Genomic DNA, 9,853 nt, shown 5'->3' with positions numbered 1-9,853 from the left:
ATTTCACTTTTATTTGAATTATTAGTTAATCTATAATAATTGCTTACAAACTATATTATTTAAAATTTTATGGAATTGTTTTAATTATGGAAATTACAAACTAATAAAAATAAAAGATGGAATTTGTTTAATGGAAATTAAAAAATGAAATTGAAATGAAAGATAATACTAATATAATATAGAAGAGAGAGAAAAATATAAAAAAGTTTGGAAAAAAAAAAATGGAGGAATGGTTGGAATAAGTTGTCTCCGAAATCCCCATTTTGGGGACAAAAAATGGGGTAAAGGTTGGAGATGCCCTCAACCTTCTTGTTGCTTCATCTTTTTTATTAAAAAATCTAGTAACAGTTGCCAGACCATTATATATTGTAAATAGCATTCAGTTCGACTGAAATATTCTTAGCAACCAAGTCTAAAACAAAGATAACCATGACATCACACACACACACACACACACACACACATATATATATATATATATATATATATATATATATATATATTAAAAGAACAGATGAAACTAGTGCTTGGTAAAAGAAGTTCCTATTTGCACTCTGTCTCAAGCACAAGCAGTTATAGTATAAAAACAAGGGAAGAAGAAAGATCTCCTTTTAATTCAAAACTAGTAAAATTATAGGAAAAAAGGAAACTTGCTTGATTAAAGTATCTAAACATGCAACTGCTACTGATCAGAAAAACACCATGAAATCATGTTATCTTGAAAGGAGAATTTCAGTCGAACTGAATATCATCGATAGGGTCCATTTCTCCGTTCCAATAAAGCAGTTTGTCATTGAATTGCTGGTTGTTGCTATGATCAGTATCATTCACCACTAACGTGCCGTTCAAAGGAGATCCAATGTGAATTCCAGAGAAAGGACTTACCCCATTCAAGTTTTCTGATTCCAACTGATCCATGTAATAGCTTTTCTCAACCATTCCATCAGTTTCAAATCCATAGCAGTACTTACCTTTATCATCATCCTTCTTCTCCTTCTGTTTCAGAACGTTACCAACAATCGCATCTTCAGCAGCAGCAGCAGCTATATTTTGAGAAGCGACAAGATCTTCTTTAACCTTTACCTTGGAGCTCAGATATTCAATAGGTTCACCTGACGTAGCATTAGATTTGACGACTCTCTCAGCAGAAGATGGTTGAGCTAGAAATGACCTAATGGAAGAAAAAGGAGGAGTTGTGGAGATTGGCTGATTCATCACAGGCTCGGTCGAAGCAAGCAGAAGAGAAGTCTCCCCTGAGTTTGTCATTTGTTTCTTTCTTTTAGATTCGACAATGTCTACTAAGTGAACCAGTCTTTTGGATGTAGCAGTAGAGGCAGTTGGCGATGTAGCATGATGGGATAAACTTGAACTTTCTGTTTCTTCATTAGATGACAAAGGAGTATAACTTATTACAGAAGAGTCCTCATCTTTTGCGTCGTCATATAAGTATGATTGCTCTTGCTCTGGATGTTGTTGAGGTTCTTCTTTTACACCTGAATTATTATGTGTCACACATGATGCAAGAGATTGACGATACAACCTGTCCATGGCTTCTGAAAAATTATAAAGAGTTAGTTGCAATCATCTCTCGACAAATGAGTTTGTATTACAAGCAAAGAATGCCTAGGGCACAATAAGGTTAAGTTATTTCATTACCTGCAGGTCCCATCCCGTATTTCTTGCTGTAGTCCATTAGATCTTTCATGCCGTTGACTATTTCTGCTGTCTACAACTCATCAAAAAAGAATAAATATGTAATTCGACACAGTCAAGTAGTTCACAGATTAGGATGTCTAACAAGCATTCACAAGAGAGTGAAGTCCCTCAAGCATGTCAAAGGCAAACACAAACAGTAGCCCAGGCAAAAGGTTAAAGAAGCCGCTTCTCTAATTTACTGAGACCTTTCCCATTTCTCACTTGCGGTTTCTTCTCGCGTCAACAGAATCTTGAGATCTTTTTCTTTTTGCCTTTCTTAAAGTTCATTGAAAGGGAATCTTACAGCAACGGTCAAGTTGTTTCCGTTTGACCTATAGCTCACGGGTTTAAGCCGTGGAATCAAGCCACTGATGCTTGCATCAAGGTAGGATGCCTACATCACGCCCCCTTGAGGTCCTGCCCTTCCCAGACCCTGCATGAGATGCTTTGTGCACCGCACTGCCCTTTCTTAAAGTTCATTCTAGAAGTTGGTGTCGTAATGTAAGTTTACATGTTAATAAAACTATTGGATTACAGTAGAGATTTTTTTTCTATTGAATGTCAGTAGTTTAAAGCAATTGAATTCCTTAAGCATCTTGTTAACAAACTGTTACATTTTGCATCTGCAATCTCAAGTAATTGAAATGACAACAGAGATGAAACTATCGTGCATGCTTTTATATTGAATCAGAATAAACAAGTCTTTCTATTGAGAATTTTAATATAAATCATCGTCGCCATTTTTTATCTGAAATTTCAATTCCACACAGCATTCTGACATGCACATAATCCAAAGACAGGATGATTAGACCGCATAAATGCCTAATACCTGGAGGCATCGGACATAGCGCTTGGTATAACCAAGATCATTGATCAAAGACTTGTCCAAAACTCTTGCTAATTGTCTTATTGATGAAGTAAACCTGCAGCCGTCCGACAGATACAGTTCACAAAGGGTCAAAAGTAGAACAGTATGGTTTCACTAAAGTGTAAAGAATAACCTAAATGCATATAACGAGCACCACAAATATGAAATTCTAAAGTGAAAATTTCAAATATTATACAGGACTATTTGAACGAAAGCCTTGGCGTAACCGGTAAAGTTGTTGCCATGTGACCAGGAGGTCACGGGTTCGAGCCGTGGAAACAACCTCTTGCGGAAATATAGGGTAAGTACAATAGACCCTTGTGTCCGGCCCTTCTCCGGACCCCGCACATAGCAGGAGCTTAGTGCACCGGGCTACCTTTTTTACTGTTGTACGAATAATGTCGTCAAAGTCAAGGATAAAAGAAAAGATATGTGGGGTTTATCACCTCTTTCGATGAACTACACTATTGAATTTGAACATGAAACAATTGGATAGACAACTTACTTGTTGGAGTTTCTTTTAAATTCTTCTGAAGCAATCCCTGAGCAACTCTTAACAAAAGCTTGGTATTTCTGGATTGCTTCCCTGAGTTGATGAACCTGGATAAATGATGTTTTACAATTTTCAATGAAGTATGTTCTTTTCAAACTCACAAAAAAGCAACCTTAATAAGGACAACAATGAGAATGATGATCTAATACCATATATTCAAAAGTTCAAGTATTTAAGACTAGTTAAAATCAAATTATTCCAATAAGATACTTTAAAAAAAGGGATAATTACTTTATTGGGCAGCCATCCAAAATAATAGCCGGTAAATGTATATATTTTGTATATTAAGCTGGTGTAATGTTATATACCTGGGGAGTAACTGATCTTCGATCGATAAGCACCTCGTGAGAAGAACAGCAGAATTCCCAGATACAAATCTGTCACAGTAAAACAGAAGAAAGGATGTTCTTTCATCAATCATTTTGGTACAAGTTCAAATACTTTACAAAAGAGAAACAAAGGACTATATCTTATAAACACTTAACCTTTAGATCTGAAGAAAACACAATCTTGAGCCGGCCTTCACGGACCACTCGTGCTGCCTCATATACACTTTCTTCTGTTACTTTTGTGTAGTTCAAAACAATGTGACCAGATGGTGTGCAATACTCTTCAGGTATATCCACATAAAGAAGCTCCTCCAGCATACCGGTATCATACTTAATTTTGCATACCCTAGGTAGAACTTCTGCGCTGAGCTCTAAAATCCACAAAGACAAATCAGAATTTCAGACAGTGAGCAGCAAATTCTCAATGTAATCATCTTCAACTGGCGGAGCCAGGATTTGAAACTTATGGGTTCGGAATTCTAGTCCTTTTAAACTACTGAGTTCTAAATTAATAATTTGTATATAATTCAATAGATTTCTTAAGGCACATACAGGGTTTGGACCAAACCTACTGGGTTCGGCTGAACCCCCACCGAAAGGCTACGTCCATCCCTACCTTGCATATATAGCTTTTTCCATCGACTTTTTGACAGTCTCACTATTTAATACTATGATATAAACCCCCAAGTCAAAAATTCCATAACTAGTGCTGCCACCTTAAATAAGGCAGCCTAGTGCACAAGGCATCCCACATTCACGCAGGATCCGGGGAAGGGCTGTATCGCAAGGGATGTGATGTAGATAGCCTACTCTAATGCAAGAGATAGCAGTTGCTTTCACGGCTCGAACCCGTGGCCTATTGGTCACACGGAGACAACTTTACCATTGCTCCAAGGCTCCCCTTCTGCCACCTCCTTAAATATTTATTATAAAAGTAAATACAGATCTACCATAGTAAGAAACCAAAAGGAGCCTATGTTAGCTAATAACTTATAGGACTCAAAATTATCCAACCATCACCAATTTAATAAAGAGTACATACCAAAACCAGCAGTAGGCCTCACTTTGCAGATCTCACAGTACCATGCCTCCTGCAGTTAATCTAATTAGAATCTGAAAGGAAAACCAGCATTCCAAAGACTATATTCATGCTAGATTTATTTCAGATAGGATACTTAAATACTTTATAAACCATATAGAAAATGATGTCAAATCTTGAGATCACATATTTCAGTGTAAAAACTCTAGTCATTTTTGGATATTCCAAATACGGGATGGTTAAAAAAAGGGACAACAATTTCTCACAAGGACAAAATACTCCTATGGAAGAAAACTTGATAATGATTGAATCACAGTGTTTGCCACTAGGCGTAGGCGGAATCCAGGCCCCAAAAAATTGACTAGAAGATTAGCCAACAAACCTGAGGGAAAAGACAACTTATTCGTTGCCTATTTTTATTCAATGAAAAGCATGTTTTTATCTTGGCATTGGGAGCAAAGAATTCTGCAACTAAATTCCTCCAAAACTCGATATCATTGTCCTGCATTTTCAGGTACCATAAGATTCTATATATGAATTAGCAAAACAACATCCTATATAAAAAGAACTCATGTTTCTTTTACTTGGAATATCTTACTCTTGGTCTTTGCTTCTGAAGGTACATGTATTGTTTCAAACGTTGAACACATATTCCTGGCTTATATACTGATCTTCCATCAGCCGCAATTTCTGAACATTTCTCATGAGCTGTCCTCACTAGTTGCATTTGCTGCTGTAAAAGCCACATCAATGCATTTGGAGGCTGAGATGCTAAGTTCATTTGAGGAAAAGTAGGCGGAAACGAGTCTTGGATGAGAGGCTGTTTGTCCTTCCTCAAAGAATGTTCTGGAATCATCGGTGGAACTGAACATTCACGTTTTATTATGACCTTAGTTTTTTGTTGCACTGGTGACTGAAGCACACTCGGACGAGACTTGCTCGTCGCCTTATCCAAGTCCTCCAATAATTTTGGATTCTCCTCATGAAATGGTTTTGCACTCACTGAGCTGTCCTGAATCTGTTGGAATTTCTGCGATCTGCGCCGTGACTTTGGCTCATGCTGCTGCCGAACTACCAGTTTCTGCTCGTCTAACAACGGGGTGGAAGGAGCAAGTTTGATGTTATCAGAGCTCATTTTGATTCCTTCCAATTACCACAAACTTCATGAATCAGACAAACAACATTTAGTCAATCATTTCAGAATAATAATTTAACCACAAATGGTATGATTATTAATCGACAAGCAACTTTTCACCTCTATTTTAATGTTCAGGTGAGTAGAGTGTAATTTGTTGGATTGCTATGAGAACTTCTAGTTGATGAAATGATGTACATTTTTTGCATAAGATAGTGTCCTAAAGCAAATAAAGCTTACTCTAGGTGTCGGAAAAAAGTCCCACTCTAGACGTTAATAAGAAAAAGAAGCTACTTATAAGGTGGCGTGAGGCCTTTTGGGAAAAACCCTACGAGCTTGGCCTAAGGCAGAGAATATCATGTCATGTTATAAGTATCTTTAAGCTGGCTTAGCCCAAACCCGAATTTAACATGCATACTCATTGTTTTTAGTACTCAGCTAAACTCTTGCTTCATAAACATGAAACAATTTATTCTACTCTTCCACCTAAAATTTTTAACGCTTCAGTGACTTATTCACAAATCTAGACCTAGCAGATTTTTCCACTCTCCTTTTTGAGAGAATGTATCTTAGTTAAACTCTCCCCTCGATCTTCTTCAAATGAATGCGAATTGTCATAAAAATTATTTTTCATGCAAGTCTAATGAATTAAGCAATGCACTAGCATTAACACCAAAACCTTTTTCAATGAACTAATGATCTACTCATCTGAAATAACATTAATAAAGATAATCAAGACTCAAGTTTAAGTAACAAAGTCATTTATCTAGCAATGATCAGTCAAATATGGAAAGCATCTAAAGTACAACACAAAGAAGTTGGTGGTCTGAAATGTATGAATATCAAACTATAGAATTTAGATGGTATCATCAAAAAGTTAGCGAGTTAGCAAAATTTCATTAATTCCATTAAATTTTATAAGATTATTTACCACTATCAAATGAAGTTTAGGCATCAACGCCATGAAATTAGAAGTCAATGTTGATATAAACACCTTACACTTAGCTTAAATGCCAAATTTGGGAAATCTATACTTGGATCTAGAGCGAACAAACTTAATCCAGTCCGGTAATCCTACTTTGCCAAAAGTTCAAAGTCTATTTTTTAAGGATGAATGTCGATCCATAATGACCCAAAATCTAGAATTAGTTCTAGATTAAATTTGTTCAAGTGACAACTACTTGCCTTTATTAAATATAGGCATGTATTTTGCCAAACAAGGATTCATCATAATCATAATTAACTCCCAACATTTTAGCAAACAAAAAATCAAACTTACATTGAATCGAACTAGATGTAGCCCCGTTAATCTTCAAACATGGATTTTAATTCCATAAATGCTAGGTGAGTCATTTTTCCCGGTGCTGTAGTTCACTAACTATCACTAGATTGTTAAAATAACATAAAAATAAAAACCAAAAGACAAAAGAAAGGAATAAAAGGACAAAACTCCACAACTTTTATTTTCCTTTTTTGCTTTAGGGTATCTGAAGCCCACTGGGCCGACTAATTCAGACTCGCGCCTTCCTACCAAAAAGTTCTCGAACTGAGAGCATCGGTGATAAACATCATTACGATTGAGTTTAATGTCAGGGTTAGAACTTCGCATTCAAAATCCCAGACCTCCCCCCTCCAAACAAGATGTCACAGTCCGCTAATTAGCGACTAATATAGATTTAATAAGGATAACATGGAATAAACTCTCATTTTCAATTCTCTATACCATTAACAAAAAATAAAAATAAAAACAAGTGCTAAGTTCCAAAAAAGCTCCAGATTTCATCACAAAGATTAATTAGAAAATCTGAAAAAGAAAAAAATGTACCTATAAATGCAGAGTCACCACCTTCAAATGCTGCAGAATTCAAGTAACACCAAAATCATTCATCTGACTAAATCAAAACAGAAACTGATTTTTTTTCTTTTTTCCCGAACGAGCTATTAACAACTAATTACTACTACACCTCAATCCCAAACTTAAGTTGGGGTCGGCTATCAATATAAATTGGCTAGTTTTACTCTGGTTGCCAGCCTTATCGCGACCAGGGGCGGAGCTACCATAACACTTGTGGTTCGGCCGAATTTAGTAACTTTGGTCCAAAACCTGTATTTGTATTAAAATATTCATTGAATATGTATAAATTGTTAATTTAGAACTCAATAACATAAATGAACTAGAATCCTGAATCCACAAGCTTTAAATTCTGGCTCCGCCTCTGATCGCGACCTTCCTCTTTTAGACGAGCTATTAAATAACACATAAAAGAATTTCAACCAGATTTATTCAAAAAAAATTTATAGGAAAATGAATGTATATAAACACAGAATTCACCACCTCAACTGCTGCAAAAATTTCAAGAAACAGCAAAATCATGCATTAAACTTAAACAAAGCATAATTAAAAAAATCTGAAGAACATTTCAAAATAAACAGAAAGAGAACTTTACCAAGAAATTAAATAAAACTCTCTAATGGCTTTGCATGTAACAACTTCTTCTTCCTTCGATCATTACTAGGAATAAAGAAAAATGAGCGGTGAAATGCTTTATAAAGAAGTTTGCTGTGTGTTGTTCTCTGTTTGTACGTAGTATTTTGCAACGTGGACTAAGTGAAGCATCCATTTGAGCGTTACGTTTCACACTCATAATTTTGACTTTTAGAGAGTAATGCCAAATTAGTGAAAAGTTTGTTTTACTGGCTTCTGTTAGCATTTATAAACTGTGGTGGATTTATTATCATAATTCACAACTGTAGATATAGATGTATTTAATGACTTTAACTAAATTATCAATATGAGAAAATGTTCAAATTTAGGGTGTGTTTGGTATAAGGGAAAACATTTTCCAGAAAATATTTTCCAATTTTTCCATGTTTGGTTGGCTTAAATGTTTTGGAAAACATTTCCTTATAAACTCATTTTCCTCCAATTGGAGGAAAATGTTTTCCTTATCAAGAGAAGGGAAAACATTTTCCACGGAAAACATTTTTTGTTATATCAAACACACGCTTAGTCTTCTACTATTGAATATTTTTATAAATACGCTCTATTGTACTTTATGGTCACTATTGATGTTAACAAATTATCTCGTATTTGATTTTAACTTCGGACGTGAAATATACAGTAGTCAAACATAAAATTATACGTATAGTCAACTATTTTTATTAACTTCTCTGCCAGATAAACCTAACTAATATATAGTCAAATACAATAGCAAAGAACAATACAAGATTATATAAACTTCTCATTCGGAGCAGAGGCGGACCTAGGATTTGAGAAAGACGGGGGCACCACTGTATGCTAATATATACATATACATATACATATACATATACATATATATATATATATATATATATATATATGAGAGAGAGATTTCTTCGCAAAATGAGTACTATGGGAAGAGAAAGAATAAAATTAATTAAGTTGACTATTATGCATTAGTACTAAACTATAAATGAAATAAAAAAGAAGAAGATAAAAGCAACAAAAAAAGCAATTTGTTATTAAATATAAATTATATTGTATTCAAATAACTAAAATATTAATAAAGTTGACTATTATATATTAGTACTAAATTATAATTGAATTTAAAAAAAAAAAAGAGATAAAAGTAAAGGGTTTCGAACCAACGTCCTCATTATTGTTTGGAATTAAAGGGCCCAAAGCAACCACTTTTCCCATCCACCTCTTTATTTTAAGGGGCACACTTAAAATATTTAAGGGGTCCCATATATATGTACAAATATATATAATATGTATATACAGAATTTATGTCGAGGCTAACGGGGTCACGTGACCCCTCAAGCCACCATGTAGGTCCGCCTCTGATTCGGAGTATTTAATAACTTTCACTCGAAGTTATATAGATATTATATTTGTAGTCAAATATTTTCAGAGATTCTTTTGTTCATTTTAATATTTGTACTGATGTGGGCTAGTTTGTGTAGTTAGTGTATTTGGGCTCGGCCCACATTTTTACTTATAACTTCATTGGACTGAATCAGTTCATATAAAAAGTGTGGACCACATTCTATTTTGTACAGAAGAAACATTTTTTATTTTACAGAGATGAGAAATAAAGCTCTGCTCGTTCTTTCGATCTCTTTCTCTATGAAACTTCAAGCCCTAGTTAGTTTTTTTCTCAAAGCCATGTCGATTCCAGCTTGTAACATGGTTAGAGCTTGGATTATGGTAGAGTTCGTCCTTGATTATCATCCGATGTTACCCCTATAA

The 9,853-nt window shown here is 34.9% G+C and overlaps 1 protein-coding gene across 3 annotated transcripts; it reads right to left on the bottom strand.

Annotated features, from left to right (window-relative positions):
• Window positions 1-592: 592 nt before the first annotated feature.
• LOC107799388 (uncharacterized) lies at window positions 593-8,193 on the bottom strand. 3 transcript variants are annotated; one of them, XM_016622494.2, is made up of 11 exons: window positions 8,067-8,190; window positions 7,445-7,474; window positions 5,083-5,644; window positions 4,867-4,986; window positions 4,488-4,536; window positions 3,602-3,816; window positions 3,425-3,493; window positions 3,069-3,163; window positions 2,525-2,618; window positions 1,657-1,726; window positions 593-1,553 (listed from the first exon to the last, which is right to left on the bottom strand). In XM_016622494.2, the coding sequence occupies exons 3-11, from the start codon at window positions 5,617-5,619 to the stop codon at window positions 733-735; spliced, it is 2,070 nt and encodes a 689-aa protein (XP_016477980.1). In that variant the 5' UTR covers window positions 5,620-5,644; window positions 7,445-7,474; window positions 8,067-8,190; the 3' UTR covers window positions 593-732. The 3 variants fall into 3 exon arrangements, with proteins under 3 accessions (XP_016477980.1, XP_075081041.1, XP_075081040.1); XM_075224940.1 differs by having other exon boundaries at window positions 5,083-5,627; XM_075224939.1 differs by lacking the exon at window positions 7,445-7,474 and having other exon boundaries at window positions 8,067-8,193.
• Window positions 8,194-9,853: the final 1,660 nt, after the last annotated feature.

The sequence above is a fragment of the Nicotiana tabacum genome, chromosome 11, assembly GCF_000715075.1.
Source record: "Nicotiana tabacum cultivar K326 chromosome 11, ASM71507v2, whole genome shotgun sequence".
Taxonomy (NCBI): Eukaryota; Viridiplantae; Streptophyta; class Magnoliopsida; order Solanales; family Solanaceae; genus Nicotiana; species Nicotiana tabacum.
The sequence above is the reverse complement of the archived record's forward strand: the minus strand, read 5'-3'. Positions and strand labels throughout refer to the sequence as shown.

Excerpts from the sequence above, each read along its gene's own strand:
- LOC107799388 (XM_075224939.1), bottom strand. The coding sequence starts at position 5,619 with ATGAGCTCTGATAACATCAAACTTGCTCCTTCCACCCCGTTGTTAGAC. Across the intron at positions 4,987-5,082 it reads TTCAGAAGCAAAGACCAAGA|GACAATGATATCGAGTTTTG; the intron begins GTAAGATATTCC and ends CTGAAAATGCAG. Across the intron at positions 3,817-4,487 it reads GAGGCCTACTGCTGGTTTTG|AGCTCAGCGCAGAAGTTCTA; the intron begins GTATGTACTCTT and ends TGTGGATTTTAG.